General features: G+C 41.0%; 2 protein-coding genes across 5 annotated transcripts; both read left to right on the top strand.

Moving 5' to 3' along the window:
- The first annotated feature begins 9,131 nt into the window (after window positions 1-9,131).
- LOC133889671 (kinesin-like protein KIN-14F) lies at window positions 9,132-16,577 on the top strand. The gene is made up of 17 exons (XM_062330124.1): window positions 9,132-9,351; window positions 10,444-10,607; window positions 10,725-10,868; window positions 11,387-11,713; window positions 12,210-12,278; window positions 12,508-12,699; window positions 13,039-13,120; window positions 13,192-13,281; window positions 13,366-13,545; window positions 13,661-13,767; window positions 13,936-14,116; window positions 14,340-14,502; window positions 14,646-14,899; window positions 14,984-15,147; window positions 15,231-15,410; window positions 15,577-16,136; window positions 16,254-16,577. Exons 1-17 carry the CDS (start codon window positions 9,282-9,284, stop codon window positions 16,399-16,401), a joined length of 3,075 nt encoding a protein of 1,024 aa, XP_062186108.1. The 5' UTR covers window positions 9,132-9,281; the 3' UTR covers window positions 16,402-16,577.
- A 2,460-nt stretch (window positions 16,578-19,037) lies between these two features.
- Window positions 19,038-23,804, top strand: LOC133888926 (protection of telomeres protein 1b-like). 4 transcript variants are annotated; one of them, XM_062329324.1, is made up of 10 exons: window positions 19,038-19,292; window positions 20,141-20,274; window positions 20,450-20,630; window positions 21,294-21,361; window positions 21,444-21,532; window positions 21,930-22,091; window positions 22,173-22,249; window positions 22,677-22,735; window positions 23,006-23,161; window positions 23,339-23,804. In XM_062329324.1, exons 1-10 carry the CDS (start codon window positions 19,106-19,108, stop codon window positions 23,546-23,548), a joined length of 1,323 nt encoding a protein of 440 aa, XP_062185308.1. In that variant the 5' UTR covers window positions 19,038-19,105; the 3' UTR covers window positions 23,549-23,804. The 4 variants fall into 4 exon arrangements, with proteins under 4 accessions (XP_062185308.1, XP_062185307.1, XP_062185306.1 ...); XM_062329323.1 differs by having other exon boundaries at window positions 21,813-22,091; window positions 22,185-22,249; XM_062329322.1 differs by having other exon boundaries at window positions 21,813-22,091.
- The last annotated feature ends 1,597 nt before the right edge of the window (window positions 23,805-25,401 follow it).

Genomic DNA, 25,401 nt, shown 5'->3' with positions numbered 1-25,401 from the left:
GATCGCGAGCCGTGGTCTGCCAATCTGTGCTCGTTCGTTGGTAATTCGTTGTTAGCTGGTGCCGCACAAGTTTAGTTAGTTCAGATGATGCAAATCGTGTGCATATGCAAAAGCTGAAATGTTTTTTAAGCAAATATGTCAAAACCGATTCACAGATCGTTGGGAATTGCACCGTTTCGCAGAAAATTTGGGCGTTGCCTCAAGGAGTTTAACCTTTGGGTACTGCTGCATTTAGGGATGCAGTTTGTATTTTTATGTTATTAAATCAATCCAAAATTTAAAAAATAAACTAGAAATTTATTTTCACTTAGTTAAATTAAAGAAAAAATAAATAAATCGTGATTCAGAACTACGCAGTTGATAGCCACGCATCCCCAGCTGCATTAGACGGGATTACCGATACGGGCGCGCGTGCCATTCACACACTTGTGCGAGTAAGTACTACCGGTACTGTACTAACCACTGGGCGAGCATTTCCTCTGGATCGGGATCCTCTGCAGTTAGGTACAGTAGAATGCATTTAGGTCAGATCTGAGCCGTTGATTTCACGGTGGATGCATCAGATTCGTTTGCTACAGTGTCTCTACAGTACACCGCTACAGTACCGAAACGACTGTGTATGGACCCAGATACTGTTGCTACAGTAATATATGATTAGCTAATGCGTATCACTGTAGCCCCAGACTCATATTACTATGTAAACAGTGATTCTCTGCATTAATGATGTATTAATGCAGAGAATCCGGGTCCATTTCCTCCGGTCTCTTCTGGAGCACGATCAAGTCAAAGCAATCCATTTTATGCCCGGCACGGCGGGACCATATATTTGTCGCCTTACAAAGTCAGCCAAGTCAATTCCTAACCGGCTTATAATATAAATCAACTCAATTACTAATCCATTCTAAATTCGTAGGGAAGCGGTGCACTCAAAACGATTCTGCATGGGATACAGATTAAAATACTAACGATCCAAACTAAATCGTCCTCATCCAAACATCCCTAGCAATTACTGTACATATGTATGCACGGGAAAATATTTGGTGAAAACTCCCTTCTCGGTGGAATCGTGAAACCCCAAAAGAACATGTTTAGAAGTCGGTCAAAAAAAATTAGGAAGAAAAACCCACACATGAGCATATAGGGCTCATTTGGTTGGAGCCATGTGCCCAGCTGCCGAGCGCAGGCAGCACATCCAGATGTCCGATTTCGGATGTCTGGGGCTGGATGCTGCTGCCTGAGCAGACAACCCTACCAGGATCTCAACCAAATGAGCCCATAAAATCCCAATACCAAACTCGAATTCGTTAGTGAAATTGACAAATGGTGGAGAAAGAGGAGCTGTATTGCCTTTTTCAAGGCTTAGAAACCACTCTGATCCCGCAACTTTTTTTTCTTTTTGACGAATACTCAAATAATATATGCTGTCACACATGTTGAATCTAGGATGGTATCTTTGTGTGTGTGTGTGTGTTTTTACCAAGATACTCAATGCAGCATGAATGTACTAAATCTTTGTGGTTATATGATGATTTTGAAAGAAAAAAAGCAAGCTCAAATCAATCTAAAAAAATCAGTTCACAGCTTAGCAAGAGAGGCTAACGGAAAGTACGTACCCATTGGGCCGGATCTAGCCCTTTCAAGCCTACAAGATATTCAAGCGACCCAGGGGCCAGGAAGGCTAGCTCAGGTCAACCGTGAGCCATCCCGATGCTTTTGTAGTTTTGTGTTAGGTCTGGTAAGCCTTGATTTCAGCGGATCGAGCCTAGGCCTCGTAACTCGTTTTCTGTTCAGTTTCTAACTTGCAGGCACTTCTTTTGCTGAACCATATGATACAAATATGAGTAAATTTCACAAAATTACATTATCATCATCAAAATTATCATAAAATTATTATTTTTTCTTATTCTATTTTACAAAATCACACTTAATTTGAATTATTTTATCATAAAATTACACTTTTTTTATTTAACTACCACAAAACTACAATTTTATCCTCATATTTCACAAAATCATATTTACTCTTCATTATTTTATCACATAACTGCACTTCGATTACTGTAAACTTATTTAACAAGATGGCACCATTTGGATACCGATCTGGCCAACCCCTGCCCAGCGCCATTTGGGCGGCTAAATGCTAATATGTCAACCCTCACTAACACTAATTTTTTGTATACACGAATTTAACTCACGCTAGATTGATAACTTTCTAAGGAGTCTAAAGGTTACGTAGTATCTGCTAACTTGGTAAGTAATTATGGCATGGCGTAGTCGGTCACGTTATCAAACGTTGAGAGCTAGAACCTATAAATATGACGTGTGAGTCTATCTTATCAGATTTTTTTGCAATAATAAAAATGTAGTTTTACGATAAAGTGATATAAAGTAAATGTGGTTTTATAAAATTTGGCTTGACCGGTTCCACGTGACGCGCGCGCTAATTGGTTGGGGGTTAAAGTCCAGCTGATTGCTTGCATTATCGGTTGTTTGGCACCACTACGACGCCCGTCTTGATCTTCAACGTCGAGGAATTAACCATGCGCGCGCCCGCGCTAGCTCTATCGGATGACCGACGGTGACAGCCCTAGGATCTTTGAGTATATTATACCTATTGTGCTCGTGCCAGTGCTGCGCTCGCATCCACGTCGTTGACATCATTCATCTCATGGTCGATCAGTTGAATACAGTATGAGTTAGGTCATCGGATCGTGTACCGTCACACATGTAGTTGTTATACACACGGTTTTAGCTTCTTAGAAACTAACACACTCGTGCATGCAGCATCACTCGTGCTTTGAGAGTGTCTAAGCCGCTATGCGTAATCACGTGAGCTGTAAAATATGGTTGTGTCCGGGCCGGATTTGAGAGGTGTTTAGACTGTTATGGACCTAGATTACTAGGACTCTGGAGTACATATAAAACATAACACATAAAATTTTCGGATATATATTTATATACTCGTGTCCTTGAGTAGGCCCCGCCCCCGATGACCGATGTAGACGACAATCGAGTCCTCGCGCGTGGCCGATGCAAGTCGCATTCAGTTTTAGCCCTGCCCACGCACCAAGCCGTGACGATCCAAGACTACTTGTGGTGAATCACCCATCCATCGATGCCGGGAGACGTTTGTCAAGTCCGGCCCGGACGGCAAAGGACGCCTGACAACGGCAAGTAGGCGAGATCTCGTGTCGCGGATTTCGGATCCGCGTTTAATTGCACTTTGGCAGCATGCGCACTCAAGCCAAATTTGTAACTGTTTCGTCTCGGTCATGTCCATCTAGTCATCTGCCATGTCTGAGCTGGCTAACTCACTCTCTTGCAAGATTTACAAATTCGTTTGAGATCAAAAATCGGGATTCAACGATTTTTTGAAATTTGCGAATATCAAAAAAGTTGATCAAAATTCGGTCAAATTCATTCAATCAAATTTATAAATCAGATACGAGATTTCAAATTCGTTTGAGATCTGAAAATTAGGGTTCAACTATTTTTCGAAATTCACAAATATCAGAAAATTTGATCAAAATTCAGACAAATTTACTCGATCAAATTTATAAATCAAAGACAAAGTTCAGGCGAATCAAACATTTAATAACCGACCGAATTAAACTAAAAACTGGTTGATTTATATCGAAAACGATCGCATTTCCTGCATTTCATTTGTGATAAAAAAAAACCACTCGAATTCCGTCTAAAACCGTTCGGTTTTATCGAATTTCAATAAAATTCAAGAAAAATCATAAAAAAATAGCTCAACCTTGTAAAATCGATAACTAATTCATATGATCTTTAAATTAAGTGAAACAAATTTTTTTGGTTTCTTGGTAACATGATCTACATGATAAAAATATTTATGCTCGTGAAAAAATTGTCACAGAAAATATACTTGCTAAACCTTGTTAAATGTATAGTTAAATCTTTACTAATCCAAAAATCATGAAACCAATTTTTAGTCTTATTAAATGATCCTATGTCTTTTAAAAATACATGAAATCATGAAATAGTTATTGTAACATACAGGATTGAGTAAATGAGTTGCAATTAGATTAATTCATAACTAATCCATCACACCTCTAAAATTGGTGAAACCACTTTTATTAGTTTAATTATATTATTATTTATGTAGAAAAACTAATGGTAGATATAAAAAAGTTAATTACAGTGTTATTTCTTAACATGTTCACCTTATGCTTGTGAACTTGTAAAAATCATGGAGAAATTAATATAACTCTAAATGAAGTAAACCAAATTTATAGTTCCTCTTAAGATACACCCTACGTAGAAAACATATGTTTTTATATGTTAAGATTTTTCTTAACATGAGTTAATAAATGAGCTGCACGTTTCAATTTTTTTTTCAAACTTTCTCCCTATAAATTTGATGCAAACGACATTATTTTTAAATTTTCTCATAGAATGTCTTAGAATTATCTCTAGTACTTTTAGGATTTGTTATGTTTTTTATTTTTTTAATTCAAATTTAAAAACCGGTTGATTTCAGAATTTGGTGTTTGACCTAATATCGATGAATTTTAGAACCCAGCTAACTTGTTGAGGCCCTGTTGCTAACTTGTTTTCCACCACAAACCAGCCTGAGCACGCCCGGGCGGCGGCTACGTACTTTGGCTGCATCTGTCAGCTCATCAACCTGTCAGGTTCCTAAGGTAGACGGCATATGCAGAGACTTCCACAACTTGGTAGGTCGACTCGATCGACCCTACTCCTACATACAGATGCATGCATGATTACAAGACGACGACACAGCTTGTCGATCGCCGACCATGATTACATCATGAGCTGAAAACTGCAGCCCGGCCCGGGCGCGCGCCAACCGTGGCGCGCGTGTCCTGTCCGTCTAGTCGGGGAACCCTCCCCGTACTTACAACGGGAGCTACATATACGAGTATGACCAGTTTCCCGCACACGTACCGTCAGTATTCTGAAACTCCAATTCAGGTGCCAGCAAAAACATTCTTATCTTCCCTCAGCACCAACTGATTTGGCTTCTTTAACCGGAGGCCGTCGGAGCTGTTGCCAAGCCATGAGGGTAAGAATGAAGAACTATTTTCAAGTGTCTGTGTAGCTGCATCTGACTCCTGAATTTCCCTCAATTTCTTCAGAAGAAAATTGTCATCCATGTGCAATCGGACTACGACAAATGCCACCACAGTAAGGCTCTCAATGTGGCAGCTACTGTCAGCGGTACGCTCGTCGTCCTCCTCCCTCGGTCGAGAAACGGAACCTATCTGGTCGATGTTATGGCATCGAAGCGCGCACGCACGGTACAAGTTGATCACACACGAAGCATACTTTATGACTCTTCCTTTTCTTTTCTTTCTTTTTTGGGTCAGGAGTCGGTCGAGTCGGTTACGGTGATCGGCCGGGAGGGACCTGCTGCTGTTGATCGGCGATGGCGTGGACGAGACCAGGCTGACCAGGAAGCTGAATAAGGAGGTCGCGGAGGCCGAGATCGTGGACCTGCGGACTCTGCCAGGCGGGGCAGACGCGCTGCCACCGGTCGCGTCCATGGACATGTTCATCGCACTGCCCCGCTACCACTCCACCCCCAGCCGGAGCCTATCCCCGTACGCCCAGTCCGTGCCACTACTACTACCCGTTCCCAATGGCTGGGCCTTGGCACGCGGGGAGCAGCAGCTATACGTCCATGGGCCGCCAGCGGCCGCGCGCGGCGGAGTGGAGGCGCGGGGCATGCCGGTGGAGAGCCCAACTGACTCGGTTTTTTTGCTTTTTGCCGTAGCGGCAGATCGACGCAAAAATTTACGCGCCTGTACGTGCATGACAGCTATGAACTTATTTAAGTATTGAACGGCTTAGGATATTATTGTACACCTTCTCTATGTAGAGGTTATCGGGTATGTCAAATATGAATGACAATTCAATCTGATCAAGGGGCATCGGTGTTAAATTGGAAGTTATGCTATGAAAAAGGTCGATTTTTTTTTTTTAGCTCTGGCCTCTCGATCTCTATCTTATCTAAAGTTTTAGCGAAAATGAGGTTAAGTGAATTACTCCTATCAACCAATGTTCGAGAAACTTTGATGTTGAGAATAGCCGGTTGTACCACACCCGGATATCGACTAGGATGTGGAATCGTAAGAGGATGGTCAACTTGTTTGAAGGTAATCAGAACTTCCGACCACTTGAAATACCGAGTAGGCCTGGTGAGAGCTAAGTTGATCTCTCGTTCGATCGCCTTGTATTGTCTTTTTGACTCGTACACGACGGATCCTCCAAAGATGTGTGCCAAACTTTGATCAGGCTCATGGAACTAGGACTCGTCACCTTTAGCATTTGGCTTAGTCTATTTGCCATGGTGCTCGATAGCAAACGGCTTTAAGCTTCTCTTTGATCTTCTTTTTGAGGATGTAGCATTCGTCAAAGTCATGCTGATTGGTCTGATGAACGGAGCACCACTTCTTGCCACCTCGACTCAGGCCTTTACTGTCCCTGGTGTTGCGCGACTTACTCCTATCTACCACAGCTACAGTCGTATTTAGACCCTTACACTTGTCACTAAGCTTTCCCTTCTTCCCCCTGTTCTTCGAGGACTTGGGATTGTCCTTTTTAGGCTAAAGGTTTTTGGCATGTGTCTGAGCTTCGGCTTTCTTTACAGATTTATCGACCAACTCGAAGAGCTCCTTGACCGTCTGTATCTTCCAGGTAGTAAGCTTCCTGACAAAATCTGTGTTCTTGACGCCTCTCTAGAAGGCTATGATAACTGATTCGTTGAGAATATCCGAGATCATGTTTCACGGGTCACTGAATTGTCGGATGAGTCTCATCCTTTCCCTGTTTTAATTAATGAAGATCATTCCATGTTCCTGAGCGCTTGAAAGTACACTGTAAGTTGGCTATAAACTGAGCCTTCAACTAGGCCCATGATTGGATCGAGTTGGGAGGCAGGTTCAACAACCAAGATCTTGTTGGTCCATCGAGCGCGGTTAGCAGGTAATTGACCATTAACTTTTTATTTCCACCCGCTGCTCGAATAACTGTGGTATAGGTCTGTAACCACTTGTTGGGGTTAATCTTTCCATCATACTTCTAGATCGGGTCTGTCTTGAACTTATCGAGAAATCGCATCGAGCAGAGCTCTAGGATGAAGGCTTCGCAACCTCCGTCAGATTCTTCAGGAGGTGAAGGAGAATGACTGTCATGCTTGTCCCTTCGATCGGGGGAATCATGTTGACCGTTCTATCCTGTAGATCCGCGATCGTTGTAGCGTTGATCATTTGGATTTGAATCTTGATAGTCGGGAGAGAATTTGAATTCAATTTGATTTGAGCTGAAGGGATTACCGTTGTTTTCGTGGTAATCGTCGGGGACCGGTTTTCGGAGGTCAAACACATTTGTAAGCCTTGATCCCACCGCATTGAGCACAATAAAGTTGATCCTCTCCAAAAAAAGAAAAAGAAAAAAAGCACAAGAAAGTTGAAGTCAAGCTGCGCCACCCTGAGTAGGAGGATACTGATAAGGGCTTGTTGGGAAGAAAGAATTTCACATAAATTTTCAGAAAAGCCCCCAAATCATATGAAAACTGAAACTGTCTCTTGAGAAATCCTTTTGAAAATCTTGCAACCAGAGCAAAAGTCTATTATAAATGACCATATAAAATCCAGCAGTGAAGCAATCAGCAGACCTGCACGAGAATCTAAGGGTTATTTGGGTCCTGTTTGTTTGTTCTATATTATGGATTTTGGATTGTAGATTGTGCAAACAAACGACTAGATTCTGGAAGTGGATTCTGTAAATATATGCCTGTATTATGGTACAATTTACAATCCACTCAAGATGAGTTTCTACAATCCATAATCCAGAATTTACGGAGGAAACAAACAGGACCTTGATAGGGCCAACTCTAAGAATTCTTAAAGCAAAATATTCGTAGCTTCAGAGCTGCAGTTAAGTGTACATTAGGGGTGTTTGAATGAGTCATGTTATTTGCTTTCTAGATTAAAAATATATATTTAAATCACTTTATATTTATCTACAAACACTAAATCTAATATGAGTTTAATAGTCCGAATGATGCTAAACAGGATCTAAAATCTCTTATTTTTTTTGTTCTTGACATTCGAAAGAAGCTAAGCGAGGCCTTGAATCTGGACCACGGAATTCACCTTTCCCGGTTCCACCCCCGTCAAGCAGAACAAAAACTGCAAAACTCACCCTATACCCCACGCCCTTGTGACTAACCGCATGCTCCTGCGCTGCGCTGCGCAAGCAGCGTCATCCATCCATCGCAATCATTAAAAACGAAAGCCCTCTGCCACAGCTCTGCGACATGCCGGATCTCACCAAATCGACCGTTTGAATCCCCTCCTGAAACCAGACAGAACCAAAGAGGATCCGATACTCGCTCCAGCGAGGAACAAAAACGCAGTGCGCTCCTCGAGCACTCGAGCGTTTGAATCTCTCGTGAAGTCGGGCTCCGGAAAATAAATACGCCACCACCCGACTGCGGCCCGCACGTGCCCGACCCCAACCACCCCCGGCCACCGAATCCCGATGGCGCCGAGCAGGCGAGCCAGCGCCAGGCTTCTCCTCCCATTATAGATTTATAAATAAAAAATATTGCATTCCATTGACCTCAAAATTCAAAATACTTTAGAAATAGTTATGAAATTTCTTTAAAAAATTGGTGATGCATAGGATATTACGATCTAACTCTTTAAAAAATTTCAGAAAAAAAATCTATACAATGAGAAAAAACAAAAATTATGGTAAGTTCTCTCCTCCCACGCGTAGCGCTCCTGCCAGTCACCGGTGTTGCGTGACTTGCGTCCTGCTCAGCACTCCGCAGCAGACACGCCTATCTTTCAGCGTTGTAAATAGGAAAATTGCTTGTATGCCGCTAAGTTAGTTACGTTTGGAAGCTTTGCTATTTTAGCCCACATATCATCAACAATGGTCGTCCCATATGTCAATGAAAAATGAGTGACATTTTATCCAAACACAATTAAATTAGTGGTAAGTGGGCAAATTCCCCCAGCTAAACAGCCTAGCATGACAGGTAGCTCCCTAAGAGTTCAAAATATTTCGAAGCGCCCCCGGGGAGTTTCCGTTAAAGAAGAGCCGCCCCACGTCCCTCTGCCTCGGGGTCGGAGCTTTTCAAACACTCCTGGCTCTGTGGACCGGTCGTCGCTGCCGTTGCACAGTGCGGAGGCGGCGGAGCGGAGCGGAGCCGAGCTGGGCGATCCGCGAGGAGTGGGCGAGGCCAGATAGATCGGGCGGAGTAGATCGACCTCGCGCCGGTCATCATGACGAAGGTGACGGGGGACGGGAAGATCCACGACGAGGGGATGGCGTTGCGCAAGGCCGAGGAAGCCGGTGAGTACAGCGCCGCAAGCGTTCGGTCCTGTGAAAGTGGGGTGATGATGTCTGATTCGCATTTGGTCATTTGCATCTCTACGCGCGTGTGGTTTGGGTGATCTGCATTCGCTCCGTTGGTGTTTGTATGGTGCCGAGTTGAGCTGTGGCCGCGGCGGTGGCGGCGTCGCCGCCGCCGCTCGCTCGGCCACTCTCGTCGTCACTTGTCAGTGCTAGCTAGCTCAGTCGCGGCATTCGCACGGCTGCGGCTAGTAAGTGGATTAGGAGCAATTAGTAAGCTCCATTAATTGTACGAGTCTTTGATTAACACACTGCCGCCTCCTGAAAATTGGCAAGACATGCATGCAGATGGCGGTTGGTCTAAGTTAATACGATGCATTTCATTTACTGTACTGTGTACGCCACATTAATTCTCGTTGATGCGATGGGAAGTGGCTAAGCTTGGATTTCACATTTCAACCTTCTGTTCCGTTTCCCATTCGAAATTCAAAAATGAATCTGTATCAGAAACATCTTGTTCACCTGCGCGAATTGCGATGCGAAACTTCGTGCCATTCTGCTACTCCTGCTCTGTTATTACTAACCTGCTGCATATGCATTTAGTGTACGCGACATTAGGGCTTGAGAAATTCGTGGAGCTCCAGCTCCAGCTCCAAACAAGATGCCAAAACTTTGAGTTTGTTTGGCATTAGAGTTGGATATTTCTAGCTCTCGAAATTTATAGAGTTAAAGCTATAGGTACAACAATAGTGTTTGGATGAACTATTTTATTTTTATTTTTATTTAAAAATAAAAATTTAAACTACTTTATCTTAAGTTTCAAACACATGATGTCAAGCTGAAGCTAGAGCTAGAACCGTGCCAAATAGTGTAATTAGTGTAATTATCGTTGGTGTGATCGGGAGTGGTTGAGTTTGGGTTTAGCATTTCGAGTTTCAGTTCCCCTTTTCATTCTGAATTCAGAAATAAATTTGTATTAGGAAGACCTTGTTCACCTGCACCAACCGCGAGACGAAAAATTGTGTCGTTCGGCTAGTCCTACTCTGTTTCGAATGCTAAATACCTGATCTGTTTCCGATGCGGCCACCACAGCTGCGCGGAGGTGCGAGGCGGCGCGATGGCTGCGGCAGATGGAGCCGGTGGCGGTAGAGTCCCTGCCGGAGAGGCCGTCTGAGGAGGAGTTCTGCGCGGCGCTGCGCAACGGCCTTGTCCTCTGCAACGTCCTCAACCGCGTCAATCCTGGCGCAGTCCCCAAGGTGCGCCCATGATCCCTAACAAAGCCGATCAAATTGGGGAAGAAACGGCCAAAAACTTTTCATTGCCTGGAATATCACTGCGGCATACTAATGCTTCTAGTTGTGCTGTGTCGATAGGTGGTGGAGAATCCCGTCGTCACGGTGCAAACTTTCGATGGGCCGGCACAGTCTGCGATTCAATACTTCGAGAACATGAGAAACTTCCTTGTTGCAGTTAGCGCGATGAACCTATTGACGTTTGAAACTTCTAACATAGAGAAGGTACAGAGTCGAGCCGCATTGATCCCATTATTGCTTTATATATTTCAGGATGATTCTTATATTATTATGCACAGTTTGATTTGCTTAATTGTAAGGCATTGGAGATTCACTGAATTATTGTTTGTCCCTTTGCAAGAAAATAGGTGACTGTTTTTCATTGAAAAACGAAAACGATAGATCTTTTATTTTTGAGTAAATTTCAAAAACCGACAACTATTTCAAGGATGACAGGTGGACTCACGGTGAGAAATTTGTAGTTTTTTAAACATGTGTTAAAATAGTTGTAAGTTTTTAAAATTTACTCTTTATTTTTTGTCCTCCTTTTTAACTAGAACCCAAAAAACAGAGTTAATTTCAACAGTATTTTATGAGAGAGTGCATCCATAGATCAAATTTTCAATGAAGAAAGCCCCATCTTATAGTTTTCTAGCTCAAAGTAGATGTTGAATGCTATCTCTTGATTTAGTTCACTATGTTAAACTTGGTCTCATCTGAATTCTACCTGCAACACTTGACAGGGTGGTTCATCAATGAAAGTTGTCGACTGCATACTTTGCCTCAAGGGATACCACGAGTGGAAGCTCTCAGGTGGGATCGGTATATGGCGGTATGGTGGCATCGTTAAGATTGCACCCTCAAGCAAAAGGCCGGCTTCACATTCATCCAGGGGTGGAGGCTCGGACCAACAAATGCTGGAATTTGTGCATCTTCTCTCCGAGGTCTCCCTTGAGGAATCCAGAGTTGCAGAAGCTCAGCATTCCCTTTTCCAGCACTTCGTTCTTCGAGTTGTGCGGGCATTCCTTCTGGAATGGGGTGAACCTGAAGATTTACCTCTCGATGATATGGTAGGTGAGTTCTGCTTATTGTTATCTATTTGTTGTCCCTCTTAGTACTTGTTGACTGATGCCCTCAGTAACACCCAATAATGCCTAACCTTGACTACAATGACTGTTATGTGCGGGTACTGTTCAAGCGCGCATGGTTACTGTTCGCGTGCGTGAACAGTAACCACAGCAGCAGCGGGACTTTAAATTAGTATATATCTATTTGGTTTGTTAGTTTGAATCAGAATTAATTAGAGATTTGTTAATTTAAATCAGATAAGAATTAGAGATAAGTTAGAGTTGGATTTAAATGCTATCTTTATAGGCCTATTAGGCACATAACTGTCACCTTTTATAATCAAGCAAAAAGAATTAATCTACTCCCACAATATTCTAAGTCTACCCAATCTATAATATAAGTTCTCTTCGTCGTCCAGCTATCCTTCGGACGAATGATTACCTTAACAATGACCTTCGAGGTTTGAGCTGATTTTTCATATGGTGGTGAACATTGCAGGTCATTGAAACAGTACTCGAGCAAGCTTGTAAAGAATTTACCATTCTGCTCGCTTCTCATCGAAATCAGGTACTGTACTGTCAATTAAAAGTAGAATATCAGATTTCTGTTCCTCGCAATTCTTTGTTATGATGCTGTAACCTATGTACGATACCTAATAGGTAGCATTTCATATATTTTCTTGAAAAAAAATATTTGCAAAATTTTAAAAATAGTCCTGCTAGTGGCAGGCGTAAAAACTAAAAACATCCACAAATAATAGTTGATTACTTACTTTTAGGCATTGCATCTCTAACAGGTCAGGTCACTTCTAAGGAAGATGATGAAGGATGACAGTGGAACTCTATCTAAATTGGATTTGATTGAAGCAATTTCAAAATGTCTGAAGGATAACAGTGAGTGCTTATTCTCTTCATTGCGATTACCGAGTGGCAACCGCGAACACTTGGATGATGGGGGAGTACTTGAAAGCCAAGAAGAAGAGCTGGAGGTAAAGAACGTGTCGAAGTTAGTTGTGGCAATATGTCCAACGCAGAATCAGAACAATTATTATTTCTTTGTAGCATAAGCAAAATCTCATCTACTGTCTGGCTGCAATGCTTCATAATAAGCTTATTTATAGCAAATGCATGTTTACTTGTCAGGACCACCTTTCTACTTCTCTGATGAAAATGACGTCCAAACCTAAGTTTTCGAAAAAACGATCCCTTTCCTAACAACAAAATTACTTGAAGCTATGCGGCTACAGTAATAGTAAAACCCATTGGTATTATGTACGTTGCTGTACTTTACTGATTATTGTTAGTCTATTGATTTTTGAAATATCCAGAAGTTAAAGATGTCATTCAATGAGATGAAGCTTCAAGTTGAGTCTACCCGCGCTGACTGGGAAGAAGACTTGAGGAGGCTAGGTCAGTACTGGATTTGGAATTTTATCTAACCTTGAGTTCCTCAACCTCTGAACAATATCTTAAAAATGTAGAAAGCTACTTTGAGGCTCAGAACCATAACGCCTACCACAAGTTGCTTGAAGAAAATCGCAAGCTGTACAATCAAGTACAAGATCTTAAAGGTAATTTGCGCATTCAATTTATTAATTTCATTTTATTAGTACCGAAGATATTGCGTTACTAATTATTACAAAAATGTTTCTCAGGTAGCATTAGAGTGTACTGCAGAGTGAAACCTTTCCCGAAGATGCAATCTGACCAAAGGTCTACTGTTGATCATATTGGGGAAAACGGAGAAATCATGATCGCGAATCCTCAAAAGAAAGGGAAGGATGGACCGAAGATATTTGCGTTCAACAAAATATTTGGCCCTAATGCTTCACAATGTAGGATAAATCTTTCTCAGTTTTCATTTCTTCTTTACTTGTAGGAAATATAAGTTGTATGCCTATTCTCAATCTGCCTAATGTTTCTGACCTTCAGTTTATTTATTTGTAACAGCTGAAGTTTTTGCTGATACCCAACCATTGATTAGATCAGTGATGGATGGCTACAATGTTTGCATATTTGCATATGGTCAAACGGGGTCTGGAAAAACTTACACAATGGTAGTTCTTCACAAGTAACTTACTTTAAACAATGACTTCTGCGTGGAAACAATTTTATCATTCGATAGAGACCTAACAACAATATCTTACTGGAAGTTGTTTAATTTTATTGCACCTTCAAGTTTGTTCCTTTCTTTATGATGTTTCATTTTCTTATGTGCTACTCAGAGCGGTCCAGATGTAACAGCAGAGGAAACCTGGGGTGTGAACTATCGATCGCTGAATGACCTGTTTGAAATTTCTCAAACCAGAGCAGATTCCGTCACATATGATGTGAAAGTTCAGATGATTGAAATATACAATGAACAAGTGAGGGATTTATTAATGACTGACGGTGCAAACAGAAGATATCCTTTTATGAAAGATTAGTTATATTTGTTTTGAATAAAGATAATAATTTTAATGAAGTTATTCCAATTAAAATAGCAACTGGTATGTATTTCGTGTTGAAAATTTCTCTCTATTTGGCACAAATGTAATACATTAATTGTCGTCACTTTCTTTTTTGCTTTAGTGTCAATGATTTGTTTTTCATGCGTTTTCTTCTGTATTTTCTTAACCATGTAACACATTAGAGATACGTAACAACTCTCATGTAAATGGACTCAACATCCCAGATGCAAATATAGTGCCCGTGAAGTGTGCACAAGATGTTTTGGATCTGATGAAAGTTGGTCAGAGAAATCGAGCTGTTGGATCAACTGCTCTTAATGAACGAAGTAGCCGCTCGCACAGGTACTCATGCAATGTACTTTGCAGAATAAGGTTGTATCATCAGTATAGTCCCTTTATAACTATCCTTTCTAAGAATAATCCATCTTGATATATCTGAATGATATACTTGTATAGCTGGTGGTAATTGTGTTGCTCTTTTTTAGTGTGTTGACAGTTCATGTACAAGGAAAGGAGGTAATTTCTGGCTCAACTCTAAGAGGGTGCCTTCATCTGGTGGATCTCGCGGGCAGCGAGAGGGTAGACAAGTCTGAAGCCACTGGAGAAAGACTAACTGAAGCCAAGCACATAAACAAATCACTATCCGCACTTGGTGATGTTATAGCTGCACTTGCCCAAAAGAGTTCCCATGTTCCATACAGAAATAGCAAACTGACACAAGTACTGCAGGATGCCTTAGGTACTAGAAGCCATTATACTCTTGAATCCGTTATTCTCAAAAATGCATAATTTGCTAACCATTTGTTTTCCCGGTGTAATACAGGTGGTCAGGCAAAGACATTGATGTTTGTGCATGTGAACCCTGAAACAGACGCCTTTAATGAAACAATGAGCACCCTGAAATTCGCTGAGCGTGTAGCCACAATAGAACTTGGTGCAGCTCGTGTTAACAAGGAAGCAGGTCAGGTCAAAGACCTAAAGAATGAGGTAAGATGCTGTATTATTAGAATTATTACCATATATAAGAACTTTGATTTCACAACTCATAATATGTGAATTGTCTTTGTCAGATTGCTAAGCTGAAATTGGCATTAGACGATAAGGAACGTGAAGCAACACAGTTTAAAGATCTTGCTAACCGTGCGGCATCTGAGATCAGAAATGCCAGAACACGATCACCTTTAACCAGCAACTTGTCCTTGAAACCTGAAACTGGTCAGGAATCCAGTGTAGACACTTGTGGAAGTGAGGTACCTTGTTTCGGACATTCCTGAAAATTCTTAACTTTGTTTTTGCACTATAGTATTCTATTGGAACAAGTTCTTTCAAGTCGCAGCACATTGTTCATATCTTTAAAATGTATTTTACTTATTTCTCATGTAAGCATCCTAAAGATATTATTTTCTCCATTGGCAGATAAGAAGCTCATCATCTGGAAAACAGAGAAGGTTCCGCTCTCCGTTGTCAATGAGAGAGCTGGACGAGAAGTCACCTGTCCTCAGCAGGGAAATATACCTGAGCGCGTGGAAGTTTAAGACTCCATCTCCTCCGGTGAGAAGTTCACTGTCTGCTGAAAGAGTCAGCATTGCTAAAAGTGTGGAGAACACGGGAAGCATCGATTGTACTCCTATATCAAAGGTTGAAGTGCCTGCAAAAGCACTGCACAGCAGCTCGAGGAACACACCTTCATCCGTTCTGACAGCTCAAAGTCTACGGAAATTCCGGGACTCGGAGGAGAACAGAAGCAAAATTCCGTCTGTCCGGCAAAGCATGACAAAGAACAGGTCCGACAGTACGCCGAAGCAAACGGCAAACAGACACTCGGGTACCAAAGTTAGGTCAGAGACCAAGAACACCAGGGACTCATCCGAAATCGAAAACGAGTTCGCAAGCGATGAGCCCACCTTCCACTTCAACCGGAAGGCGAAGAAGTTACCGACGCATGCGACAAGACAGTCCCAGAACGTTGATCTTAGGTACGGCTCATCAGCTATTTCTCTTTCCTGATAGCTGCATCTCCTCCCCTGTGCTATTGCCAAATGCCAATCCATAGGTGAGCTTACTCACAGAGTTTGTTTTTCTCACAATGCCAGGGCCTCTGTCCGGGAGATGGAGCCTCTGACCGAAGGGAGGCAACGTCGGAACTGGAGCAAGCCGCCGTACGCCGAGCGGAACAACATCCCCTTGCCAGACATCCGGCGCAGCGCCTCCCTGCCCCGCGGCAAGCTCGCTCTCGCATGATTCTGGCTAGTTTCTTGTGGCCCGATCCGTAGCCTCTACGGCTTGGTGCGTGTGATTGAGTTCAAACCCCCGTGTCGTTGTTGTAATACTCGGGAAATTTTCGGAAATTCAGTTGTTGATCACGGGTCCCACGTGAGGGTAAAGTTTGTCTTTTGATCTGTCGCTTAGATGGAAAATCGGAACCGTAGATGTTTAGAGCTCGTCGAGACGATTTTATTTTACTATCTAAAGTTTCGTTTTCAAGCCTATAAGATTAGTGATATTATAAGAGAAGGTGAATTAGACATTTAGAGACTAAAAGCTCAAAAAAATTTACAAGATAAAATAATCTCGATTTTTAGTTTATCTAACGTATTTATTCCATCGCTTAAAAGGTTGGTAACTTATAATCAATTTTAACAAACTACTCTAGTAAAATAAACGCACAAAGATAGATAGTAAGAATGTAAATACATAAGCGGGTAGTAGAGAAAGCAAGCTCAACATAAAGAATTTTTATCATATGGTATTGATGGCATGAATGTCATCCCTAGTTCACGTTGAAGCTCCACCAAAGATATGCTCGCGATCAGCACCCAGTCACGGCTTTCAAACTACCAAGGCAAGGTCTCAAATCGGATGAGTTACAAAGCCACCATGACAAAATCTTACCACTAGTCTCTCTTCCGATCGTTTGCCGTCGTGATCACTTCAGAGCTTGAGTCACAAAAGTAAGGGTCTCTGCGTCCGCATACAAGCGTCTTGCTATTGCTCCATACCAAATCGAAGGGTCAATAAGCTTAAGCAACTCCGACTTAAGTTGCTAACGAGTCACCAAGACTTTAAGACATCGGTATACCACTTGGTACAAGGTAGGATCATTTTTTGATCTCTTCTTCAAGCTGCAACACCTAACTACAACTCATTATAGGCCTATAAGCACTCAACACTATCTAATCTTATGCTTAATCACCTTTGATAATCACTTTACGCAATTTGATAGCTCAGATATCTTCTCAAGTGTATGTGGATTTCTTTGAACAGTCACACCTTCAAATGACCAGTGATAGGTATTTATAGCCTCAAACCCCCAAACTAGTTGTTAACCCAACGGCTCACAGAACCTATTAACATCAGATAGTTCAGTGACAACAGTAGTATAATCACCAGATAATTTGGTATGTACACCATCAGAAACTAATCATTGGATCCCACTCAAAATCATCGTGGACACCGAATACTCCGGTGTAACTTGAATTCCATCATCGGACTATCTAATGAGTTGTCTTGAGCCAGACCGCGACACTTCAACCCTCTCTGTAAATAAAGCTTAGGTAAGATGATCTTCAGAGCACCAGATCTTCTAATTGTTTGTTCTCCATTCTGCAACGCTTGCAGTCGCCTTTGCAAGAAATAATCCGGTGCTACAATCCAATGTGAACATTTCAAGTACAAGACTATCCGGTCAGATCTTCATCTTCTCCTCTACGTTAGAAAATACTCCAGCGCACTTTCTCCGATGTGCACAAACCAAGCACCGGACTATCTGGTCAACTATTCTCTATTCTTTAGCACACCACCCTTCTATAGAAGAATTGTTCCGATAAGCATAAATAAATTGGATATACTCTTTTATCACTATGAATATACTTATATACTCATTCTAAGATACTTCAATGTGAATTACATGAAAAAATTGAAAAGAAGTCCATCAATTTTATTAAAAGTTGTGTTTAATTAGCTGTAATTAAATAGCTTGTTAAAGTAATTTACTTGCTAAGATTTCAAACATCACCCTTACTATCTTTCTAGGTACACTGTGAGGTGATGGCGAGCATGCAAAATGGTTAGCTGTACGTCGTTTGCACTTTCACATTTATCATTTGATTAAACTTGCTAGGTTATCAGTTGATGACTCTTAGTCGTGTCATATATGTTTTGACCCGTGATGGTTTAGATGTATGATCGGTGCATGTTTCTCGTTTGCTAGGATGATTATACTGTTAGTGTGACATATATTTATCTTTCTATGGTGATTGGTCAGTTACACATATAATTTTAGGGGAGGTACTACTAATTTTTTTTTTAATTTTAAGATTCGGCAGGCTTGTGGTGGTCCCGGGGTATTACAATTGCTCGACAAACAATTACTCTCTTTATACAATGTAAAATTGTAGCGGTTGCTACTTTATCTTAGTATCTCATTTAAGTGGTGATTGCAAAATGGAAGTGTTGCTTGCTTGATTGGTAAGGGAAATTTTCATATGTGGACGTGCACGTATAACTTATCATGACCGTTTATTTGCGTTATGAATCCGTGTTAGAGAAATAGGTAAAAAATCATAGAAAATACAAGAGAATTAGAGAATTAACGAATAAATAAATATCAGGTGAGAGAAATAAGACATACAAGATTAAACATATATACACAGGTAGATATGGAGTTATATTTCCTGCTTGGGTATAGACATACGTGAAGTTTATGTTTCTAGTACTACATGAGACCTACTACACAAGCTTGAGAATTTCTTAAATTTTTAGGGTAAAAAGAGTTCGCTAGTTTCATTATAAAAGTTTGTTAAATTTCCCCTTTCCCCCTTATTTTTTCAAGCAAGAAAAGGTGTTTAGTTTTGTGCATTATTCATCGAAGGGGAACGTCAAACGTTGCAGACTACCTAATCACCTGGGAACGAACGGTACACTCGGTCATTCACAGTGCGGGAGCATGGAAGAGGCAGGAGCAAGGGAGCGGAAGCGGCCGCGGGAGGGCGACGCTGCCCCATCGGCGGCGGCCGGGGAGGCACAGTACGTGTACCTGCCTATCGCCGATGCCCTCAAGGCCCCCGGCGCCCGGGTCTGCCTCTTCGCCACCGTCGCCGAGATCGGCGCCGCCGTCCGCAGCCGCGGCACCGGTGAGCCTGCCTTCCACCTCCTACACTTCCTCCCCCACCTGCCGACCTCCTCCTCCTAGGATTTAGGGTTTTGGGCGCCGCGCGGCTTTGCACAGTTTTGGGGACTCTGGGACTAGGTCGGGGGCTGTGTCAGTGTGTTGTTCTTCCGGTTGCTTCGTGTGCCTGGATTAGGTAGCTAGTTCTTCAGAACGCAGCTCTGCTGTGCTGGTGAAGATTGCAGTGCAGGGCGGCGGTGGAATGTGGGTGTGGGTGTGTGTGTGTGTGTGGGGGGGGGGGGGCTCTGATAGGCTGTTGTAGAAGTCATCACATTCTGAACCGCTTGATGTGGCAACCTGTTAGTTATGCTTCCTTCTTCAGTTCTTCAGTCTGATTCACAAAGTGTTCCCCTAGGGCTTGCTCTGGATTGCAAATGCTGCGGAAACAGCAAGTTGTGTGGGGATATTTTTTTATTTTCTGTGAAAGTAGAGGAGTAAGTACATTCGGAATGATTTGTAGAATCGTGGTTATGATCAGCTCACTACTCAAAATGCTGCTTGCTTCCTGAGAAAAAAAGACCCATGCTTTAGCATCTCCCTCATCCCTAAATATCCTCTTTGGTAACTTTTTGCATGAAATCATCATGCAGTGAGAGTGATCTTCTGTTCATTCTGTCATGCTCATTCATGTTTCTCACAATGATGGCAGGATAATGCTCTGCCGTACCTATTTGAATAAATTGTTATACTTTGTTCCAGTCTGGTGGGCCATTTTTGCTGGTTAATTTCTACGATAATCATGTTTATCTCTCTTTACTTTTATTCCTCAAATCAGTGCTGGAACACTTGGGACATGGCTATAATTTTTTGCAGATTTCACCCTTACATTGAGGATTGTGGATCAATCACGTGCAGCTGGGATCTCTGTAACTTTTTTTGCTGACAACACTGCGCTACTGCCTTGTGTTAGGTCAAGCGGAGACGTGATCAGTCTCCATAATGTTGTGGTATAGCAGAAAACTTTATGTAAATATGCACATTTCCATGTATTTGTAAGAGCTATAACGTTCCACACATGGTTTCTATGTGTGATTGTCTAAGCAATTTTTTTCTTCTCTCATCTTTCTGAATTTGTAACTACATTTTTGGGAGCAACTAGATCATGTGTGCTTTTATCTGCAGATAACAATGCATGGAGAATTCTTTGTTACATTTAACAAAAAGTTTTCTTCATTTGCACTATTTGAAGGGAAAGTATCTACAGAGTGCAGCCCATATCAGACTTCTATGAAATATCATGGGAGCAAGCATGATAATGAATTTTTAACCCAGATGAGAATGTGGCTCGTGTCTCATCCTCCAGGTGACTCCTAAGTCCTCATTGGTAATGTACTGTTGCTCATTTCTTTGGTCAAATCATCTGCATAATACTTTGTGTGACGCCTCAGTCATGCTCATTCCGCTCCAAATTATTGCGTCTATGAAATATCTTGGAGGCGAATGTGTTCTAATTCTTGAGGGGCTGAAAGGTTGATACTGTTTTCAATTTCTTTGTCCCACCAATTCGTGTGATGTGCATGAATTTATTTGGGGCCTATTAGTATACAATAGCCATTCTATTTATGAACTCTTCTTTCCCAAAGGGGTAGCATCATTTTGATAAATTATGAATACAACAGGAATTGCATATTGTCCTTTACCTTAGCTCTTAGGTAAAGGCTATCTCTGCCTGTGTTTCAACCAAACACAAAAACAGTTTGAAATTTCGTTGTCTATTTTTTATTTATTTTTTGTTAATTTGTCACCTTCTTGATGTGAACTCATGTTACTTTTAAGTACCTGCTATCCCATTATGTGATGAATATATGCTATTCAGCAACTTTAAGATATATACCTTATATTCTAGCATGAATTCTGTGTCTGTCTCTGTGCAGAGATTCATGAAATATTTATATCTTCATGTATGAATATGTGCTTTATCATCTTTTTGCAACATCTGTTGCTATCTAACTATTTTGCACCATAGGTCTAAAAGATCTTGAATTACAGTTAAGGAGTATAAAATCTGATTCTACTTTTGATCTAGTATGCAAGGTTGGTTCTTCACTCAATCACATTGAACTCGAGACTTATTTTGGCAGAGGAGCTCTCACAAATTCTCTGTGCCTTCTTGTAGGTTCTTCATGTCCGTGAAACTTCCAGCAGTGAATGGATATTTTATGTTTGGGATGGAACTGATACCCCTGCAACTGAGTTTCAGGCAATGTAGGTTTGACATTGTTTAATATTTTTTAATTTCACCTATAGCTAACAAAACCAGTTATGCAATCTAAGATGGTGCTCTAGTGCTTTTGACATATTGTTAGGGCTTTTAATATTTTATTAGGTTGTTTTGAAATGATGACATGAACTTGATGGTAGTTAACGAAAAGCAACTAAGACTTGTCTTCTTATAAAAGCATCTGCTGAATTGCTGATGCCACTATTCTTTCTTAACTAACTTATTCTGTATGGCTCTCTATTATTTTGCTTGGTGAACATGTAGTTTGGACGCTAAGGTAGTTGAATCGTCCCCTTTACATCTTGAAGAAGCGCCTCTACCCAGGGAGGTTTTATGCAAAATGCCATGTGTTGGAACTGTGCTGAGGGTTTTTGCAAACAGGTTTCTCAAGGAAGTGTTTCACTTGCAAAAGAATATTTATTGGGCCAGGTTCTGCAACATTACTTGCAAGCAAGAGTTCGGCATATGGAAAGGCGTTTTGCAACCTTCTAGTAGACTTCGCCTTTTATCTCATGAAGATGGCAGTGTTGTTGATCGTCTGAAGTAATCTTCTTTCTCTTATGAATTTGAAAGTCTTTTGAACGTCCTTTAAGTAAATTTTACCAAGTGCATTAACACCTCCAGGATGTATGACAGTCGCATTGCCAACCAAGTTCATCGCCGGCCAATGGCAAGCCTCCCCGAGGCCTCTGATGTTGCTGGTATAGAGCAAAGAGCATAGCCTGATATTTTTTATAATTGGTCCCCTGATAAGCATATTCTGTTTCATGATTCAGACCATGAAGTTAGCTTCTAATTCAGCGTTTAATTAATTAGAGCAGCAAATTTAAGTTTGCTACCCAGGCCTTAATCTTCATAGTTACCTGAATAAGTGTATTATTTTGCAATCCCCCTTTCTATGTGCACATGAAGGTTGTTGTTATTCATGAAAAATAAACCTCTATTTTTTCATGTGGCATATCTATGGAGATCTGAATGTAGCACATGATAAAAAAAAATTTCATGTTGAAGTGCTTGTTTACATGAATTATATTGATGAATGCATTGCATGAAGTTGTAATGAATTTTTGTTGCAATCTGTTGTCCACAAAGGCTCGTCACATGACAATTAGTTCTGAATTCTGTCAGATGTAGAATATGAGACAGCAGGTTACACAACGTTAATGGAGTCTTTAATTCATGAACAGGTAATATTTTGTTTCCTTTTTTGTTAACTAGTCATTAATTTCATTTCGTATTAGATTTCCTCTGATGTGACCCGATGTGCCAAGAACATAACTGTTTTGCATTCATCATGGGAACATCTTTACTTTAATTTGGATTTTAGTAATTTGTCTCTCCCTATTTCATAAGGACACTATATATTTTGCTTCCGTAATTTATACAGATCTGGAAGTGTTCTGAGTTCTGACTCTAAAGCTAGCCAGCATCAATACATCCTCTTTTTCTTGTGTTAGGTGACGCACAAATTCAAATCCCTGGTCCGTGTTGTGGCAGCATATCCATGTCGAGCTAGCGACCTCTCTTTGCTTTCAACCGGTAACTATTGTCTTCGGTTGACTCTTGAGGATCCTACAGCAAGAATTCACGCTTATGTCCACAAGGATGATGGGGTAATATGTTACTACATCACCCTCGTGCTTTATGGCTTTAACTACAAATTTTCCCTGGTGTCCACATTCATCAGTAGCAAAAAAAATCTTAACTTGTGGTAAAAGTTACGGATGCCTAAAAGTTGTTTACTTTTGCTGAATTAGGTGTAATCCAGTCTTTATCTAAATCCATGGCAGGCCAAGTTCTTTGGTGGTTTTCTGACATCGGAAGCATTAATCAGAAAGATGAACAAGCTACTGGGCATCCCAGAAGACAGTGAGGAAGGTGCTCCCTTGACCAGAAACCCACCTTGGATATGGTGTTGCTTGAAATCTTACCGTTTGGACAAAAAGGATCCCTGGGGTAGCAGGAGATATCGGATCTTTGGCACCGAGATCAGGGATTGAGTAGGGATGCCACTCAAATATGCAGGGAACAACCTTGAAAATGAGTTGCATGCATATTGTGTAGTGTTTGTATGTGGCTATAGTCCATCTTGCAACGATGGAGGGAGCACACTCATTAGTTGCTAGCTTTCTACTTTATATCCTAGAACCACTAATGCTGTTTCTCAATGCTGTTGAAGTGCCGTCACTGGCTGCATGTAATTTGTATGCTTATGTACAATCAGGCTATCTATAACAACACTGGTGGCGTTCTGTATGGTTGAATTCTGCACCTGCAGTCCCGCACGCTAATCGTCTAATGAAATGTCAGTGCCCGCATGCCCACCTTTTCGGTTTCGACCGTGGCAAGAATCTTTTTTTCTTTGCGCTCCTGTTTGGATCCCAAGAATGCTCCCGGTTCCTGCGAAATTTGGACAGGTTCTTGTGGAATTTCGGCGTTTTGATCAGCCGCAGCTCTTCAGTTTCAGAAGCTCGTGATTGGCTCTGCTTGGTAGTCGGATTTGCAGCGAGAGAGGCCATCCCTATCTTCTCTACTTGCCTTCTCTACTGGTGCTAGTAGAGAGAGACATTGCTACCAGTGTTAGTTGACATGAATATGGGTGTTGAAATTTGATTTGAATTTAAGTATTTTATTCGTAAAAAAATTTAGATATATGAAATATAATTTAAAATCTGATATAAGTGTTGAAATTAAATAGATTTGAAGTGTTTAATTTGATAAAAAAAAATTAGATATAGGTGTCTAAATAACACTGGTTGCTAGTCCAGTAGAAGACTAGTAGTGCAATAAGTGACACCATCAGACCAGACACTAGTGAAGCAGAATCAGATCAAAGAGGTAAGTCACTCGTGAACAGTAGCTGCAACTTATTCACGCTGCAATACTGCTACAGTAGAGAGCAGAATTGTTCCAGTTCTCTTGTTATAGTAAGATCATTAAGTAATTCATAAATAGTAATTACACTACAGCATTACTGTAGCGTTTTACTACAAATCGTTACTTATTCCCTCACGAATCACTATTTATTTTACTGTTAGTGAGTGACTTCCCTTTTCTAAGTCAAAGATCTGGTCCCAAATGGCTTTGTCGAGTTACATGTGTTTCCCCTATCTCCAATTTTATCGGGTTCGGTAATTTTTTTAGGCTAAAAATGACTTAGAAATTTGAGTTCTCGTGTCCTGAAGTTTCTGCACCGTTTTCATAACTCGCGTTTGTATCCATAGCTGCCATCCCTTATATTAAACTTGAGTAGAAATATACAATAATTCTTATTCTAGTGTTGCCAAGGTGAGAAAAAATAAAAGAAAAATAAATAAATATAGCATTATGCTATGTATATATTTATTATATAAGAAAAAATTAAGTTGTGATAGCAAACTGAATGACTAATACATCTAATGATTGATTAATTAAAATTCATTCACTTGCTCTGTCTCATCAAACTAGTTATTAGTTACGAATGACTCGTCACTAATAAGTTAATTATTACTTTCAGGTCACAAATTAACCTGTCACTTATGACTAGTAATAAGTGACATGTTTTATGACTAAACAAGTATGATTCATCACATATGACTGATCAAGTATGATCTATCACTCTTGACTGATAATAAGTGATAGATCACAACTTAATTCGTCACTTATGACTGATTTAGAATGATTCGTCACTATTATGATAAGTGACAGATCATATTATGACCCGTCATTAATTTTATGTCTTTTTATCTATTTTTTATTTAGTGAATTCTTCTCTTGTCTTTCAATATTTATTCTAGCTAGTGATCGATTGATGAGTGTGTATGGCAGCATGCGTCCGAAGAAGCTAGAAGCGTTTGCGTTGCGTCACCACGCA

The sequence above is a fragment of the Phragmites australis genome, chromosome 13, assembly GCF_958298935.1.
Source record: "Phragmites australis chromosome 13, lpPhrAust1.1, whole genome shotgun sequence".
Lineage (NCBI taxonomy): Eukaryota > Viridiplantae > Streptophyta > Magnoliopsida > Poales > Poaceae > Phragmites > Phragmites australis.
Note: the sequence above shows the minus strand (reverse complement) of the source record. Positions and strands in the feature narration are given on the sequence as shown.